Source organism: Pelodiscus sinensis, chromosome 6, assembly GCF_052426305.1.
Source record: "Pelodiscus sinensis isolate ZL-2025 chromosome 6, ASM5242630v1, whole genome shotgun sequence".
Classification (NCBI taxonomy): Eukaryota; Metazoa; Chordata; order Testudines; family Trionychidae; genus Pelodiscus; species Pelodiscus sinensis.
The window spans coordinates 88,898,366-88,918,145 of NC_143057.1; the positions used below are offsets into that span (position 1 = coordinate 88,898,366).

A 19,780-nucleotide genomic window follows, 5' to 3' on the forward strand; every position below is an offset into this window, starting at 1 on the left:
AACCCATCTTAATCTGGAATTTAGACTTTTCTGAGTCAGAAAGTCCTATTGCCAAGTATTTCACTGAGTCTCAGTTTGAGAATATACCACTAGGGGGAGCTGGGCAACTTACTTTTCTCCTAATGCAGTGGTTTTCAATCTTTTTTCATTTGTGTACTCCTAAAAAATGTCATATGGAGGTGCAGACTCCTTTGGAAATCCTAGGCATAGTCAGCAGACCCCCATGGGTGTGCGGACCACAAGTTGAAAACCCTGTCCTAATAAAGTGAAGCCGTGTGCACCCTGAAATAGAAACATTAAATAAGAACCTGCATTCCAAAGGAGACATGGGAAATGAGAACCAAAATGCACTGTGATGAACAAACCCCTATGCACATTGTATCGCTCCTCCACACACATTGCATATAAAAACTTGAAAGTTGGTCTAGAATTAGTGAAATCTGGTCCTGATTTATTGACCACATAGAATGCCAAACTATTTCCAATACTGTATTGCTATCTGCAAAAGAGTTTACAGCACATAAATGAGCATAGGGATTATTTGACTCCAGTAAGAATTTAACAGACGGGAATTTGTGTTTGTCTCCCTTTTAGGATAACTGTATATTGGCTCCTAATGTTAACCAGAGGAACAATGATCAAGATATCTTTGGAGATGCTTGTGACAACTGTCGCACAGTCTTGAATAATGACCAGAGGGACACAGATGGTGATGGGAAAGGAGACGCCTGTGATGACGACATGGATGGAGATGGTTGATAGATCTTCGCTTAACATCTCTGTTATTCTTTAAACTCACCCAGCAAGTACTGTGTGTTAAGGCACGGGTTAACTACGCCTGCCCCACAAGCAGCAGCAGCTCTTCCGCCAAGAGAGTCCTGTCCACACCAGTGAAAATTACATTGCTCAGGGGTGTTTATTCAGAGTCCTGAGCGACATATGTTATGCTGACATACGCTGTAGTGTAGACATTGCCTTAGAGAGGATGTTTGTCACCAGCTCTTAGGTATCTCTAAGACCGAATACTTTAGTCCTAGTTTCCAAGAATGATGGGATGGTAACCTGTGCCCTGCAAGGGAGGGGAGAGGGGAGAGTGAGAGGACATCCAGCTTCAAAAGTTAAAATCTAGAAGGACACTTGACCCATCTAGAGGCACATGTGATCCCTCGCGCTCCCCACCCATCACCTATGTCCGAAAATATTTTGTAAAACCCTACAAATTTGACGGTTTCCCTCCTTGCAGTTGTTATGACTGCAGCAGAGGACATGAAACTTGTTGCAGGAATGATTCTAACTACCCGGTACCATTGCAGAGTGTGATAACTATCAATCCCAACAGCAGGAGCAACTCAGACTACACTGCAGCCAATTTGGGGGTGATGTCACTTAGTCAAACATCTTCTCATGAGAGATTTTGTCAGAGATAGCTCATTCCATCATTGCTTGCAACTCCTAGTTGCAGCTGTTTTTATTTTATGTAACTATTGATTTTTTTTTTTTATGGCAGCCCAGGCTCTGGACACAGTGCTGCAATTAAACCTCACAATAATTCATACAACAATTAAAAGGCTGGTGAACATTTTAATGTACTAACAGCAAAAAAAAAACCAGTGCTCTTCACAATAACCCACAGGACCAACCACATCCCTGCACATTTGAAGGCCTCTTGCCTGAATGCCCAAGAGATCCCAATCATGCAACATTTTATTTTCATTGCTGTGTGGGGCTTGAAAGAAAATCAAGTCCCCTTAAATATAATAACAGCGATAAAATGTCAGATGGTATTAACTATACGGTATGAGGATAGAACGCAGTGAGGTGCTCCCATCTTTGATTAAATGTTATGTGCACAGAAACAAAACAGATCTGCTGTTAACATTTATGATACAGTCACACACTGTGCCCCAAGTGAACTGCTGCAGACATTGGTGATGGCTGCACAACAGTGCTGTATTCTGTGACAATACATCAGTAGGTGCATTTGGAAAATACTCATTTGGAACCGGAGGAATAATTTTGACTAATATCAGTGACTTTTACAGGTATTAAGAACCTTTTGGACAACTGTCAGAGAGTTCCCAACCAGGACCAAAATGACCAGGATAATGACGGCGTTGGTGATGCTTGTGACAGCTGCCCCACTATCAGCAACCCCAATCAGGTTAGTGAGAGGAAGAAAACTGACAGGTGTTCGTCTCACCTGCTCTTAAAAATCTAGGCAGATATCAGCTGCTCCCATTTTGTTAAAGGTCAATGGGAAAGTCAATGAGAAGACTCCATTAGGAGTATTAATTAGTTTAATTTATTCTTTTATTAGGACTAAATCATGATTTTCTTATTTAGACAAAAAAACCAACCTGTCGCTACAGAGTTAAATGTCACTGAGTGAGCAGATTAGACTTGCTACATCTTTTTGTTCAGCTATATAACACTGTAGGCTTATTTTAAAATTCCACAGGAGGAGAATCTCTTCTAGAAAAGGAAGGCTTACTCCTTTTTAGTATCTCAGACAGCTTTTATTTTAATTCTTTCAGCTAGAGCTCCAGAAGCTACTGTTGCACCCATTTTAATAGTTATTTGCTTCTCTGCCCTTTTAAAAATAGGTTTTCCTTTTTGGATCACCCCCATAACTAGAAGATGTATTTTATTTTAAAACCCTGATCCTGCCAACATAGTACTGTCATTTTAATGTTCTCTCGGCAATTAATACTACAACTTCTTCTGTTTCTGTTTACAGTCAGATATTGACAATGACCTGATTGGAGATTCTTGTGACACCAATCAAGACAGGTACAGTGTCCCATCTAATATTAACAGAAGAGTGATATTGGGCCAAATTTAGCCATAGTGTAAGCTTATCTAACTCTACCCACTTCAGAAGAGTTGCACCATGCTCCTCCTAGGGCTCAATTCAGCCCTAAGTTATTTTCAGTACTTCCTGGCCAGTAAGGAATGTATTTTAGGTTTTCATTACATAAAATTATTTTCAATCAGCAATAGCCATAGTCATCAATTACTGTCAATAATGCAGCAGGTAAACTATCCCTTTCACTTTTTCCCCATACACATATGTACATTTCATGAGTTCATCTCAAAAAAGGGCATAGAAAACAGGTACATTACATGATTTACAGCTGATTCCATAGAAATAAAATTGGTAAGCTCTGTACAAAGTTTATATTATCAAATCAAAACAAAAAAGGACAATTTTAGGGTGAGGTATTTTCTCCATTAACACACAAGCCTTCACTGTAGCATAAACCAAGTTTCTTGTTTTTTACAATGAACATACCTTTAAAAAAATGTTTCCTCGCCTTAGCAAAGTGGTGATAAAGTTTCTCTTCATCTCTTGCAGATATTAAGTGGTGGGGAGCAGCAGCTGAGGGTGTTTTAGGGGAATCCATGAAATGCTATTTCTTTACTCCCAAGAACAACAATTAGCTGTATTTGCTTTTACTTATGCTGAGAGCAGCTCCAGCAAAACAAAGTTTAGGCATTATATTTTATTCCTCTCCCCACAAGGGAAAGACAGCTACTCCTTCCCCCACTCCCAAAGCTTAGGAAAGGGAAAGGGAAAACACCATTTTCTACTCATGGGAAAATGATCATTGTTAAATTCCAATCCAAGATAATTAGCATACTGCAACCCATTGAGCCTGGTCTGCACTAAGTATTTCACAAAATTACCCTACCCTATTCTATCCTCCTGGGTATTAGCTTTATCATGGAGTGAAGCTTGATTGTAAAAGAGAGTGAGGCCTTGTCTTTGCTACTAGGGTGTGTTTTCTGTTTCAGGGTAGTTATCACATAAGCTATCCTGGGGTAAAAGCACAGTAAAGACAAGGCTGTATAGTTTTTCCATGAGGTAAAGACAGGGGATGGGCTATGCTACAGTGACACAGCTGCTTTTGCGGAAAAACTTGCCAGCTGTCTGCACTGGCTGCTTGAATTTGCGCAAGAACACTGACAATCTAATGTAAGATTGTCAGTGTTCTTGCACAAATACCATGCTGATCCCGTTCGGGGAAAAAGCCCTCTTGCGCAAGAAGGCCAGTGTAGACAGCTAAAAACTGTCTTGCGCAAAAAAGCCCCGATGGCGAAAATGGTCATCGGGGCTTTCTTGCGCAAAACTGCATCTAGATTGGCACGGACGCTTTTCCGCAAAAAGTGCTTTTGCGCAAAAGCGTCCGTGCCAATCTAGATGCTCTTTTCCGCAAATGCTTTTAATGGAAAAACTTTTCCGTTAAAAGCATTTGCGGAAAATCATGCCAGTCTAGACGCAGCCTAGGTGTGCAGCCATAGCACCACAGCGTAAAAGCTTCCCACATCTATAAAAGGAGCTTTTCTGTCAATGTAGTTAATCCTCCTCTCTGAGAGGAAGTAACTAGGTCAAGGGAAGAATTCTTCTCTTGACCTAGCTGTATCTACACCAGGCATTAGATCACCTTAACTGCAACTGCACTCAGGGCATAACATTTTTCAGTGCTCAGAGTAATATGGCTAGGTCACATGTAGGCGATGCTTAAGTAACAGTGTGATATCCCCAATGGGGTTGATCTCATCTATTTTACCCTAAAATAAAACCAAAGTGCATATCTCTAGTGCATTTTTGCTTCAAGATACCTCACACATTTGTTAACTACAGGGAATAGACTCTTTTTTTTTTTTTTTTTTTTTTTTTTAGCAGTGAAGACAAGTCCATTGATAAATGTTGAAGCTATTTCCTTACTTTCACTGCACTTCACTGTGGTTCCGTCTACTCTAGGCAAAAAGGTATTAGGGGAAAAACATTGCCGGAATGCCTCAAGTTTGCAACACCTCACACTCCCACCTAACAGGAGCTGCAGGTGCCTTACTAGCATGGGTTATTCAAGTTGGTTGCATTACAGCATCTGGAGTAAGGGCTTCAGAAAGCATCTGACTGAGCCAGTATGATGAAGTCACTACACCAAGGTCAGGAAACCACACGTAGATTTGGAAGGACTAGATTTTTATTGGTGAAAGGTTGATTTCACCAAACACACAGAAACTCCAAACAAAATATTTCTATCCATATTAGTAGCAATCTACAGATATGGAAAGTCAGATAAAGGCTATTTGAGAACTTTAGAGAACCCTACCTTAATTTTTACAGCACATGTTGTAATGCTGGAAATTCCTCTGCTTCAGCTCCCCCTCGCACCCTAACCCCTGTGATTTACCATGTGTCACTTTTAAGAAGAGTGAGGCTTTAAGACCAAGACACACAGCTAGGATCGGGGAGGGGGAGGCAGGAGGGGGTGTGTCTGCTCTGCCTGGAGAAGGCAGCCTCCTCCCCATAATTTGGTACAATGATAAAAATTGTAATTGATTAAAAAGTAGAAAAAGCTTAAAAATAAACATTGATTTTTTTAAAAATCAAGTTCTGCCAAGTCTAGCCAAGTGGTGCAGTTGTGTTAGTTCATCTGGGCTTTACTGCAGGGCTGCTGCTGGTGGGACATTTCACAAAAACCTCTCTTAGCACTGCATGCCATAGCCTAGGTCATCAGGAAACCCAGGGCACATTGGTACAATATGTCTTTTAATTAATATTTAGACACATCAAACTTTGTGAAATGTTGTTAGACCATGGTAGGGAGAAGCAAGGCAGATAACCACTTCCTATACTCAGTGTCCTCACAATCAAAAATGGAAGCTTCAGTAGAACCAGATTAATTATGAGCAAGTTCCATTGCCCAATAAATCCTATTTCACAGTCCTGGTGAAAGTTTTTCTTTTGTTACACGTTCTGGAATCAGGATGCATCTGATGGCACCAACAGCACTTTATATTTCAGATTGCTTAGATGCAGTTCTCTAGTCTGAGCACAACAACTGACAGTGTGTGTGGTTTGTTGGTGTGTGTGGTTTGTTGTTTTGTTCTCGTTCCTAGTGATGGAGACGGACACCAGGACAGCACAGACAACTGTCCCACAGTCATTAACAGCTCCCAGCTCGACACAGATAAGGATGGCCTGGGTGATGAGTGTGACGACGATGATGATAATGATGGGATTCCGGACCTCATCCCCCCGGGCCCTGATAACTGCCGCCTGGTTCCCAACCCTGGACAGGAAGATGACAACAGTGAGTCTATTCTACCCCCCTATGCAGTTAGCAAGCATGCAATCCACTTACTGTAAGGTAGCAAGTTCTCACCAAGGGGAACCAAGTCCCCATAGGACCTTGTTGTCCAAAGTCTAAAAAAGTAGATTTCTCCTTTGTACAGAAGGGGGCCCTGTTACTTCTAAGTCAGCATTGAAACATATTATTAGTAGCAGCAGCCAAAGGCTCTATCCCAGTGTTTCTCAACCTTTTTTTTATATATAAAGTACCCCTTTTTAAAAAAAACAAAAGTACCCCCAGTACCTATAGTTTTCAGACACACATTTTTTTCTACCATTGCAACACATTTGTTTAAACAACTTACTTATAGCCAGGTGGGTGATGAAATTTTTGCGTGTAAAAAGTACAAAAAATTAAAAAAAAACACTGTAAAACTTGAAACAAAAATTCAGTTTTCTCCAAATTTCAACTATGTTGACGTACCCCCCCAGATTTCTCTTGAGTACCTTTAAGGGTACTCATACGACTGGTTGAGAAACACTGCTCTATCCCACATTTTGGCCGAGATTCTGTGCTGCAAATGGGTGGGGGAGACATAAACTACCTTTGGATTTCCAGATCAGGTACCACTCTCAATTAGTCTTCTTGGCCACCTGTGACCTGCTGCTGTCACTCCCTTGACACTATCCTTCTTGCCCGAGTATGCTCTTACCTTGTAAGAGTTCCCTGAGGGGGCAGTCAATGCCCTTCATGCTGCTGGAATGTCATACAGAAGTGCTAGCAGAGGCGAGAATTTGGCCCTTGGATCTCACTTTCATGAACAGTGTGACATTCACCAAATTTATTCAGGCCTTGGCCACACTACTGCGGGTTGTCAACCTAAGTTACACAACTTCAGTTAAGTGAATAACGTAGCTGAAGTCAACACACTCTTACCATGGTATCTTCGCCGTGGTAAGTCAGCAGCTGACGTTCTCCTGTCAACTCCATGCACCTTTCTTGTTTTGGTGGAGTGTTGGAGTCGATGGATGAGTGCTTGATGGTCAGTTTATTGTGTTTTGCATAGTATAGGATCCCTGCTGGATTGATCACTGCTTTCAATGCAGCCCATGGTGATCACATGCCCTGAAATGTGAAAGATTCACATTTGGATTCTTTAAAAAACAATAAATAGTCTAGTAGCACTTCAAAGACTAACACGACCTGTAGACTCAGCACAAAACAAAAAGCCTGTCTCTCTTTTTCTTTAACTCGTTTGCAAAATATCCCTGGAAGATTTTTTAGTTTTCACCAGAACAATGATACAAAGCAATCTTAAAAATAAGCCAATACTGTAAAATTTCTCGGCTTCATATTAGTGACTGCACTGGCATCAGAAGATGGAGAATCACCCCTTCCTTTGGTTTGTTGTGTGGTTAAAGCTAAGGTGATTGTTACTGCATTGTAAATAAGGCTCCCTTTTGTTTCATTGATGAATTCAGGTGATGGAGTTGGTGATATATGTGAATCGGATTTTGACCAGGATACAATAATCGATCGAATTGATATTTGTCCTGAGAATGCTGAGATCACCCTGACAGATTTCAGGGCTTATCAAACGGTGGTCCTGGATCCTGAAGGTGATGCTCAGATTGACCCTAATTGGATGGTTCTGAACCAGGTAAAAATCCATGACACACCTTTTTGCTGCCAGAAACAAACCACTTAAAAAATTGTAAAAACCCCAACCCATGCTAAACTTAGACTCTGTAATGCTGTAGCAAAGAAATGAAAATCAACCAGTGTTTGCCAAAAGGAAAGGATATTTTTGAAAAGTGCAACTAAGTTGGAAGTTGAACATACTAACACATAGGCTAAAATAAGTGCAGCCACAGAAATCTCTGAGAGAACTGCACTGCTGCATAGAGGGCCAGCATGAGGCTCATGTATCACTTTGGGACGTCTCATTGTAGTTAATGCAGTATCACCATATTGTTTATTGAGCCACAGTAACGTAATTAATTTTCCCCTCTCAGGGTATGGAGATTGTACAGACCATGAACAGTGATCCTGGCCTGGCAGTTGGTATGGACACCTTTTCTGTACTCCTGTTGTGCAGCAGAAAAGCTTTTGGCGAGCTGTCACATTTTCTGCCAACTATTGGCCTTAAGGTGATGCATATCCATTGCTCCTAGGTTATACAGCTTTCAATGGGGTTGACTTTGAAGGCACCTTTCATGTGAATACAGTGACGGATGATGACTATGCTGGCTTTATTTTTGGTTATCAAGACAGTTCCAGTTTTTACGTGGTAATGTGGAAGCAGACAGAACAGACTTACTGGCAAGCAACTCCATTCAGAGCTGTTGCAGAACCTGGAATTCAGCTTAAGGTACTGGGTGAAGTAACATCACCAAATGTGATGGCACAGCCTTCTTTGTGTCTTAGCTACCCACGCATACACGGAGTTGCCTACTTAATGCCTATGCTTTTCTCCCACTATTGCTAGGGGTCTAGCAGCTCTTTCCTAAAGGAAAGATTAAATTAATGTCAGAGTGGGGCCTTACATATGTTCATCTCTCTAAGCATAGGAAATTCAGAGCATAACCTGAGTCAATAGCAATTTGAGTGCAGGTCAATGCTTATTACAAATGAATGAGGTTGAAATGGACCTTTTTAATTTACATAAATAAATTCAAACCTGGACACAGATCTCAATCAATTTACTTGTGATGGCCCAATGTGATCCATTCAAAGAGGCTGTGCATTTGACTAAAGCAAAACTTTCTAAAATGTGGTGCATGCCACACTGACTGGTAGTCAACTGAGATGAGCAGTCACATGCTGCTGACTCCTCTTAGTTCCTACAGGAAAAACACAGCTAATAATAAAAGCAGTTGCTACAGTTGGCCCCCCAGGGGTGTCATGAGCTCATGCCTGGGAGAGAGGGTTTGACCAAGGCAATCCCTTGAGTAAGATGTGGCCCACTCTATAAAAAGTTAGAGCTCATGTTCTCAAGTTTAAAGGGAATTTTCTCTTTTTCACTTTCTAAGCAATGCCATATTTGTCTAGGCTGTTAAATCTAAGACTGGCCCTGGAGAACACCTCAGGAATTCACTCTGGCATACAGGGGACACCAATGACCAGGTCAGACTGCTATGGAAAGACCCCAGAAACGTGGGCTGGAAAGATAAAGTCTCGTATCGCTGGTTCTTGCAGCACAGACCCCAGGTTGGATACATCAGGTAGGACTGAGAGACCAGGAATGATGAATACATATTTACAAACTTACCTATCTTGTACCATCTAAAGTCACAAAATAGGTTGAGACTATATAAAAACCTCAAAGTTTGTTGTCTTGTTTACACCTTTGTAGAGCTAAACAGCTGTGATTTTCACAAATCTTTAAAAAAAGTTCTAGTTAGTGAAGGGTTTTTTGTGTTTGAGAAAAATCAAACCACATATAATTACAAATAGGTCAAGTATGTCTGGGTTTTGTAGCTGCCAAAGTAAGACATACTATCTTGCCTGGTTTTGTTTTAAGTGTTTGCAAATATCAATACAACACAGAGAAACACGTTCAAACCTTAACATTCCACAGATCTTTTACTTCTGTATGAATATTCTTTACTGTTGATCCCTTGGAATATGAACGTATAAACTCATAATTTATCCATACTACTATATATAAACAGCAAGAGAAGTAATCAAAGCTGCCAACACAGAAAGCATAAAGATGGTAAAATGGAACCTGATCAGTAATTAGCACAACATAATATACAACAGGTGAGCAGTGTAGGTATAGCTGTGTTGGTTTCAGAATATTAGAGAAACACGGTGGGTCAGGTAATATATTTTATTTGAGCAACTTCTGCCAGAGAGAGAGACCAGCTTTTGAGCTTACATAGACCTCTTCTTAAAGTGACTCTCTCTAGGTGATCTATGTCCTATGTTCACTGACTGCATGTTAGCATCGAAATGCTTCTTGTCCCTGTGATGTTTACAAAAATTGCTAGTGGCAAGATAAGTAAGTAGTCACCATTGTGCAAGTCAAACTCTGAACAAAGTCTGGAAGTAGTCAATCCATTACTGCAATCAACTATTTAAGTATTAAAAGGCAAGAGAGACATTGGCCCGGCTCATAAGTGCGTGATTCACTCAAAGAAGCCTTTATGAATTGCTCTTGATTTTTTAATCTGTTTTTACAGATGTAATGTGAGTGATGTTGATCTTGGGCTGACATCCATAAAGAAGTGCAGGGCTCCTAAAGACACAGGGTGTTCTAATTTGTTAACATAGCAGAAGCGCAAAAAAGACAAACACGGGAAAGCATTTTCACTGGCAATCATCTGTCAGGATAAGGGGTTGGATCTTGTAACATTCAAGTCAGTGGGACCAGGGTCTAAAAAATATCCTCAGTGTACATTGTACTCCTGCTTGGCCCCATCAGACCAGTCACATATTTATACTGAACATAAGAATGGCCATACTGGGTCAAACCAAAGGTCCATATAGCCCAGTATCCTGTGCCCCAGAGGGAATGAACAGACCAGATAATCATCAAATGAGCACATAGGGGATTTGAACCCTAACCTGCCACAGAGTAGTCATACATTCAACTAGTTAGCTACACAACTACTCTTTTTCAGATAGGCAGAATAAGGCAAACCATTTAATAAACTTCAAGATTAAATCAGTTTCTGCAGCTCCATGCCTTTTGGCATGCACTGAGTATACGACCACACACTCTTTTTTTAGTCACGCCAGTTAAAATCCTCAGAAACCAAAGGAGTGGATTAAAGTGAGTCTTATTTAATTCTTCAACAAGGGCCTTCAGAACCAAAAATGAAAGCCTGAGCCAACACCTGGCCCATAACTCACTGTGGTATGTTTTGATTAAATAGTGCAGCCCCATGAATATGTACTAGCACACATTTCTCTGAGACTTCAGGAAGCCTAGAAAAGGCACAAGAGCTGAAATAGCCCAACAGAGTTGCTATTTCACTAGGAAGGTGATGAAGTACTGGAATGGGTTACCTAGGGAGGTGGTGGAATCTTCATCCCTAGAGGTGCTTAAGTCTTGGCTTGACAAAGCCCTGGCTGGGTTAATTTAGTTGAGATTCATCCTGCTTTGGGCAGGGGGCTGGACTTGATGACCTCCTGAGGTCTCTATGATTCTATGAACCCAAATTCACCAGCTGTGTTCTTTTTGAAACAGCTGAATAAAGAGAAATTAAGGATAGTAAATGATCATTGCTTTATAACAAGAAAATTCTTGGGGAAGGTGTCTATTTCCCTGTGTGTTTGTACAGCTCCTTGTACCATGGAGCCTGGATTCTGATTGGATCCCACTGGGCACCACCAAGATGTAAATTAGAAATACTGATATGTACAGGTAAATGTTTGGTGCTGCTGGTATGGAGCTAGCATAGACAACTAACTCTCCCCTGTGGGAGGAAGCACACTGGGATGAGAGTAGGTGTGATCAGAAGATACTATGGTTAATGATTTCTAGCCAGTGAAAGGCCTTCTACTGAGCTGTTAGAAGCTAACCTAATTTGGAGCAACTGCCCCTTCCCTACCCCACTGGCACAGCCCTGGTACAGCTGGGGGGTAATGACCATAACTTCTCTTCAAGCTTATGGTGGTATGGTCCTGAGACTAACCAAATGCGCTTGTCACAGGGTTTTAATCTGCATTTATTTGCTAACTAACAGAGGCTGCATTTGTTTTATTCTGAAGGGCACGATTCTATGAAGGGTCTCAGCTGGTGGCAGATTCTGGAGTAACTGTAGACACTACCATGCGTGGAGGAAGACTTGGTGTTTTCTGCTTCTCTCAGGAAAACATTATTTGGTCCAACCTGAAATATCGTTGCAACGGTATCATTTCTCTTAGCATGACTCATCCACGAGTACAGAAGTTTGGCTTTGTTTCATTAACCACCTTGCAGCCTTCCCTTTCATCAGCAAATGAATCTGTGAAATATCATGCCCGTTGTGACCTCTTTTAGCAGAGGTCAACGCACATCCAGCTCGAAGTAGAATTAGCCCTTCAGTTGCTCTAGTCTGCCATACACACGCAATTTGCCAGCACAATCATGCCATTACATGGAGCAGGTTACTTACAACACATATGTACAGTTAGAAATGTTAAGACCAGATGAACAATACTTCAAAGCTAACCATGCAGCAAATGAGGCATTGTCCTCAGTAAATTAATTATGGGCCACAGCATACAATGCATATGCCAGTACATCTACTGCTCATGATGTTAGCCAATCTATACTCTAGCCAAACTGCTGCTGCGCCAATCAGGCAATGGAAGGTAGGTTTTTGCACCATTCATAACAGTTGCTGTTGTGAGCTTTCTCTGCTTGATGCACCACAGCTGAGAAGGCATCCTCAGCTGCAGACTGAATTTAGACATGTCACACTTCTTCATTCCACATAGTGTTGGCCAGGACTCCTTCCAGCAGACCTCAGCTCTTTTAACATCATGAGTCAGCAGGAATCAATTAATTCTGAATTAATTTTAAAACTTGGACATGCTTAACAAAAACCACAGTCCTAGGCTACTTCCCCCAGCTCGCTTTTACCACCCCTCTGCCCTGGTGTTCCCATGTATCTCGCATACATAGCCGTGCTTCCCCTTTTTCCTTATTGCAAGACATTTTTCTGGAGGAACTGTGCACGAGGCAATGTCCGTCACGGCAGCTGATCAGCCTTGTAAAAGTGGAACACAGTCGCTTCTCTCTTCTCAGAATAATTCTCTGCCGAGTACAGGCAGCTGCAGCCCACTGCCTAATGCCATTCTACTCCACCCCTCTATTGGAGACAAGCCAGTTAGCAAAACACCGACTGGGTTGGTTACTTACATTTTGTGAAATTAAACATTTAAATCCAAAGCTCCAGCCCAGATCTAGTGCCAAGATGAAATGTTGCATGTTTAAGGGGAGTTGCCAGCTTTGAATATAGGAAGCAGGGCTCTTAGGGTATGTCTAGACTACATTCCTCTTTCGAAAGGCTTTTCTTTTCGAATGAACCGCGTCAAGACAGCGGTTTCACTTCTAAAATAGCGTTTTTCGAAAGAATGCCGTGACGTGATTATGCAAATGAAGTGTGGGAAATTCAAATCCCAGCTTCATTTGCAATTTCAATATGTCTAATTTACATCCCTCTTTCAAAAGAGGGATGTAGTCAAGACTACATGTAGCCAGGATGTAGTCTAGATGTAGCCTTAGCTGCTGGCCTTTGCTGCGATGGCTCTGCCTATAGTTTCAATGACTGAAAGCAAATGGCTGTGCTGGGAAATGTTTAAAAACCACAAATAGTCTAGCAGTGTTTCTCTCTTCTTTTTTTTTTTTTAATATAAAGTAACCCCTTTTAAAAAAAATTATAGGTACCCCCAGTGCCTAGTTTTCAGACACACAAATTTTTTTTCTACCATTGCAACACGATTTACTACCTGTGATGATTCAAGCTTCAGATATTTGTGGTCTAATAAACACTAAACATTCATATGCTTAAACAACTTAATCGTACCCAGGCGGGTGATGAAATTTTTGGGTGTAAAAAGTACAAAAAAAAAGTGCTGTAAAACTTAAAACAAAAATTCAGTTTTCTCCAAATTTCAGTTGTGTTGACATACCCCCCAGACTTCTCTTGAGTACCCCTGTGGGTACTCGTACCACTGGTTGAGAAAAACTGGTCTAGTAGTACCTTGAAGACAAAGAAAACATATAGGTGGTATCATGACCTTTCGTGGGCACAACCCACTTCTTCAGATGACTGGAGTATTAGAAGTCCAGATCCAAGAATAAATAAGGGAAGTGGGGGAAGGGAGGAAAAAAGAGAAAAAAAGGGGGGGGGAAGAGAGGCAGTGAGTAGACGGTTCAAGTAGTTACAAGAGGCTGATAAGCAAAATTAGCACCTTCATTGGTTGGTTAAGTCATTAGGACGTGAAAGGTAGTGTGCGAGCCAGCCGATGTCCCTGTTCATACTATTTGCATACTAGCGATTTCATCACTGGATCCAACCACATCAGCCACCAAATCAGAGGCTCATTTAACTCCACATCCACTAACATGATATATGCCATTAAATGTCAGCAATGCCCCACTGCCGTGTATATTGGCGAAACTGGACAGTCTCTATGGGAAAGAATTAATAGACACAAATCAGATATCCAAAAAGGCAGTACGTAAAAACCTGTTGGAGACCACTTTAATCTGCCTGAACACTCATTAATGGATCTCCAAGTCACCATGTTGTTTCAGGCCAATTCCACAAGCCAAATACACAGGGGAGGGTTGGAACTTAACTTCATTTACAAGTTTAATTCTCATGCAAATTCTTAAGGATTCTCTTGCCCAGGAGCGGATATAAGGCAGGGCGAACTTGGCGGCTGCCCCGGGCTCCGCGCTTCAAAAAGCCCCGCGCATGCGCCGTGGTGCCACCGCGCATGTGCGTGGCGTCACTGCACATGCACCGTGGCAAAGGGGGGGCCCTGCAAAACGGTCATCTGCCCCTGCTCTTGCCTGTAGCTTTGTGAAAAGCCCACAAACCATTCTGCAGGGAGTTGCTGACTTTACACAGGAAGCAGTGCAGCTGACTGTACAAAGATCTAACAAAGGCACAGAGTAAACAAGAGTATTTTCCTTTTTGTCTCTTCATGTTGACATTAGGCGCTATTTGTAAGAAGGGAAGGTAGGCTGTTTACAGACACATGCAATTTTGAAATTGACACTGACAACTTCCAGGGCTTTTAAATCCTCTGCCTCACTCGCAGTGGCCACAGACTGAAATTCTGTGTGGCATTTAACACCAGGAGATAGACGGATTCTTCATGACATTCTAAAGCAGATGGGTAAAGAGCAGAGAAAAAACTGCTTGTGAATGTTCAGGTCAAATTGAGTATTTTTTTCCACTACACTCCAACACAACCAGCTCTTTCATGTTCCCTTGCAGCAAGCATATGAATGTTCAGTGTTTATTAGCCCACAAATATCTGAAGCTTGAATCATCACATGCAGTAAATTGAGAGTTATATGTTCAGTAATAAAATTCACAATTTTCCCTGCACTGGTTCATTATACACACTCTTTTTGTGTATGACACTGAGTGCAAAAAGGGCTAATGCTCGAATGATCTGCAATCCAAGAGTTATTCAAAGAAATTATTCAGCAAATTAAAAATACAGCTTAGAACAGACACATTCTACTTTCAAGCAAATTCTGATTAGGAAAAAGAAAGCTATCCTTTAACCCATAGATTATTCATTCCCAATTATTCACCTTGCTCTACTACTAAACACGCATCAGCTACATGGGAAAACAACTAACCTTTGCATATTTTGTTGTTTTCAGACACCATCCCAGAGGACTTTCAGGAATTTCAAGCTCAGCAGCTTGGAGTTGGAGATATCTAACACAGAAAGCAACCTGATGTTGCTATTTCAAACGGCAAAAGCAATACTCATTTGTTGTAAGAATGCACACCACAGCTTGTTCTGGTTAATATAACTGTCAGACTTTTTTATGTAAATGTGAAAATAAAAAGGAGATAAAGTAAGTGGGGGTTTCACTGTCTTTGGAAACTGGTTGATATGCTGCCTCATGGAGTTTAATGTAAACACGGTTAAGTTACAAACTTTTTATCCTAAACTTGGATTAGAATTTCCTGCCACTATAGTTAAGGTATCGAAATGATGGCAAGATGAAACAATAGGCAACTTGTTTAGTACATTTGGGAGGTAGTAATTTGCATGTGTAAAAACATACATACAACCAGCATGAAATGATCAGTGATTCTCAGAGTCCTAAGTCAGCACTTGAAGCAAACAGTTAGGTCATCTAGCCTATGCTCCTGTGTCAGCATGTTTGTTCCCTTGGGTAGCTGTTCTCTCACTCTTTTCCAGTCGACATTTTAGTGTCTCCACTGAGGAAGAATAGGATCCCTCCCTGTCCCTTGGACTATTCCAGACGATTCCCATATGGACTGCTCTGAGAATTGTTCCTGATTTAGTCTAACTGTTCCTTCTGATTTCATCTATGAAAATCCAGCTGTCTACCCACAAAAATGTCTGAAACTAATTCCACTAACAATTGTTCATTGCCTAAAGCTCTGGCTCTTACGTCCACCAAGATTCCTGGCAAGAAGCCTTAATCATGTATCCTCAGTTCTGAGTTGCATGCGCCATCTGTGGAAGTAATTTATGTAGTTAGAAATTCACTGTTGTCTGTGTCTGTTCAGAGTACAAAGCAGTACGTAGAATGGTCTGGTTTTAAAGGAGCTATCTTGTTTGGATCACTTCTGAAAAATCTTCAAAACAACAGCATTAAGGGAAATTCCTAGTGTGAATAAGAATTTATTGTAACTGCCCACAAGGAGGCCAGCATGTAAGCCATACACTTCTGTAAATATTTCTACATATACTGAAAGTTTCCCTTTTGTGGGGGATTTAAGCCCAAGTCACAGGACTGTGAAGGCTTGGTCATGGGTTTTTTGCTCTTCCTCTAAGTGCTATACATGCCCTCACTCCTGTAGGAAAGAATCCTATTAGAATCTTGGGTCATTATCATGGCTAGGACCTGTTCCACTGGAGGGAAAAGAAAACCAGGTGTTCATATTTCTAAGCAAAACTTAACCAACCTTAGGAGCACTAAATACCAGAATCCTCTGGGCTCTTTGATGGGGAACAGATGAATAAAGCTCATCTGTCTCCTTCCCCTCCGCCTCCTCCACAATTCCTTCACCTTCAGTGTCCCTGCTTTGCTCTCCTCTCCTCAGTCTCACCCCTACAGCTCCACATGAGATCACCTCCTTTCCTCTCCATCTTTGGGTTCCTAGTGAGAGTGATTAAGGCTTTTGGGGACATCAATCCTCTTACAGAGAATAGTTGGGAGTGACATTTAGAAAAGGTACATTTGTAGCCCTCATAGAAATGTAGGGCTAGAAGGGCCTCATGAGGTTATCTAGCAGCTTCCCATGTTGAGGCAGGACCGACAGAGAACACCTAAGCTCTCTCTGACAGGTGTTTAATCTGTTCTAAAAGACTTATCAATGAGAGGGATGCTACAGCTTCCTTTGGTAACCCATTCCATTGCTTAACTATCTGGATAGTTAAATTTCCCCGATATCTAACCTCAATTGCCCTTGCTGCAGATTAAAGCCCATTGCTTCTTGTCCTACTTTCAGGGCACATAGAGAACAACTGATCACTGCTCTCCTTGCTTAACGTATTAGAAAACTGCTATCAGGTCCCTCACTCAGTCTTCTTTTCTCAAGACTGAACACGTGCAGACTCTTTTTTAAACCTTTCTTGAGAGGTCAGCTTTCATTTTATTATTTTTCTTGCTGGCCTATGGACGCTGTCTAATTTGGCCACATCTTTCCTAAAGTGTACCCAGAACTGAACAATGTACTCCAGCTAGGCCTAGCCAGTGCCACGTAAAATTGAGAGTCACCTCCTGTGTCTTACATGACATTTCTGTTAATACACCCCAGAATATTAGATTAGCCTCTTTTGCAACAGCATCCCCTTGTTGACTCAGATACGTGTGACCCACTCAAGCCCGCTAAGTGCCATGACTCTCAGTTGTAGAGACAAACTTCGAAAGTGTGACTGGAGTACACCCGAAAGGCTTGGAAACAAGGTGACAAATAAAATCGGCAGAATGTATTTTAAAAAATAACGTCTCATGATTTAAACCACTTGTGATTTTGTGTCTTGACTTCTTTTTGAATGCTGATGGCTGCCATTAGTTCTTTTGCCAGCTACTCTTGTCACATCAAAGATGTTTGCAGTAACATCTCTGTCCAGATGTTTGTGTTAAACATTTCTTTTTAGCTATGCTCAACTGGCCTCCCAGTAGTTTACCAAGGCAGGGATCCTCTCCCTTCTACTTGTCCACCCAACATTGGATAGGATTTGAAAACACTGAGGAACTCTCTCACTTCCCCTGTTCAGTTGTGGTATTCGCTACAGTGCAAGCATTTGTCACAAAAATATGACTTTGCAGAAAGTGTTGATTTCTAGATTTTTTTCCAATTTTCCCCACAAAGAAAACAGCTGAAAATTAAAGACACTTCTCACAAATTTTATTGGGTCTACAAGTGGGAAGGAGGAACTTTTGGTTACACAAATTCAGGAGAAATTTGAAGTAATCTGTTTAAGGAAATTCCATCTAGCACAGGGTCTTGTTTGTCTCTTGCAAATTGGAAGAGGGGACAGGGACTGTTTAAAGCTGTAAATCTGGGTCTTCCCCCCACTAGCCAGTAATTACGGGATGCTAATAGCCACTTCTCCACTGTTACAGTGTCATAGTTTTCAGATTATTATTGTGTCATGTTTGCACTGACCAGTAAAGCCAAAATTAACATTTTTCTGAATGAGTACTTAAAGTAAAAGCTGCTTCAGAGATTGTACACTGTAGGAATTATAACATTTAATCAGCATATTCATGCCAAGGGGAAATGTTACCTATCCTGGCAATCAGAGACAAAATTCTGCTGTGGCAACAGAATAGCCACAAAGGAACCCATTACACAGCACCCCAGCATGCAGTCTGGCACATTTAAGTGAAAACACTTCCACAAAGTCGATGCAAGGCAGCTTATATTCACCTATCCCTGTAGTGTAGTGTGAGCAGAGAAACTTCACTGCTTATGGCTACTGTTACTAGCCTCCAAGTACAATCCCACAATACCCCCATACTGACAACACAATCAACATAAGAGCTCCTAGGGAGGATGCACACGACCAACCCAAGAAACAGGTGCGTGCGCACCCACGAATTAATAACTTCAGTGGCTGTATGCCAGTGTAAGGTTAACATAATTTTGTAGTGTAGACATTACAGGGAGTTAGGAAGGGGGTTATGTTCATAAATTAGTCTCAGGGTAATGACTAGTATTCAGTTTAAACACTGGCAGTCTAGCCACCATCTTCAGGAAAATCATTTTAGTTTCTGTGCTTAGTTAGCTTGGGAAAGAAATTGTGCTGGGCTGCAAGCTGGTGGGCTCTGCAATAAATTCCTTTGTGGCTATACTGCTGCAACAGCAAAACTGTATGGTTGATGACCTTGTAAGTAACATTCCCTCTTGATAGAAATATCCTAGGGATCATGTTACACAAATTAAAAGTCTCATGCCATTTTCTTCAGCAAGGCTTCGGGTTCTGAATTTAGCAATTGCTTCCCACAGCCAACCAATGCGATTAGAAGCAGGGGTGGACGTAAGCAGCCTGCGAGCCGGACATGGTTTGCCAAGATTTAAAGTGTGTTATTTGCCTGAGCATCCACAGGCATGTCTGCTTGCAGCTCCTGTTGGCCACAGTTTGCCGTTCCCGGCCAACGGGAGCCGTGGCTCGGCCCACACTGCTTCCTGTAGCTCCCATTGGGTGGAAGTGGTGAGCCAGGGTCTACGGGAGCTGCAATCAGTTGTGCCTGCAGATGCTCAGGTAAATAAACCATCTGGTGAATGATGTTCAGGCTGCAGGCTTATTGCCCACCCCTGGATTAGAGAGAACACTAAAGACAAAAATTAGAAAGGAAGAACAATTTAGACAGGCTGGTTTAAGGAATCCAATTTTACGGATGGGAAACAAGGCCAAGTGATTAAATGACTTCAGCAAGGCTACTGGAGGAGCACCAGAGTCAGAATGAGATCTGACAGGGATCTCCAAGCAGCCCCGTCACCACCAGTGCAAATCAGGTG

At 41.6% G+C, this 19,780-nt stretch overlaps 1 protein-coding gene across 1 annotated transcript in view; it reads left to right on the forward strand.

Annotated features, from left to right (window-relative positions):
• THBS4 (thrombospondin 4) overlaps positions 1–15,634 on the forward strand; it is a 68,044-nt gene extending 52,410 nt beyond the window's left edge. Inside the window, exons 13-22 of the mRNA XM_006119153.5 lie at positions 595–754; positions 2,043–2,161; positions 2,738–2,790; positions 5,911–6,104; positions 7,565–7,743; positions 8,099–8,147; positions 8,258–8,454; positions 9,135–9,307; positions 11,805–11,944; positions 15,430–15,634. Of these exons, the coding sequence (XP_006119215.2) occupies positions 595–754; positions 2,043–2,161; positions 2,738–2,790; positions 5,911–6,104; positions 7,565–7,743; positions 8,099–8,147; positions 8,258–8,454; positions 9,135–9,307; positions 11,805–11,944; positions 15,430–15,491 (1,326 nt within the window). The 3' untranslated portion in view covers positions 15,492–15,634. The remainder of the gene's footprint in view (positions 1–594; positions 755–2,042; positions 2,162–2,737; positions 2,791–5,910; positions 6,105–7,564; positions 7,744–8,098; positions 8,148–8,257; positions 8,455–9,134; positions 9,308–11,804; positions 11,945–15,429) is intronic.
• The last annotated feature ends 4,146 nt before the right edge of the window (positions 15,635–19,780 follow it).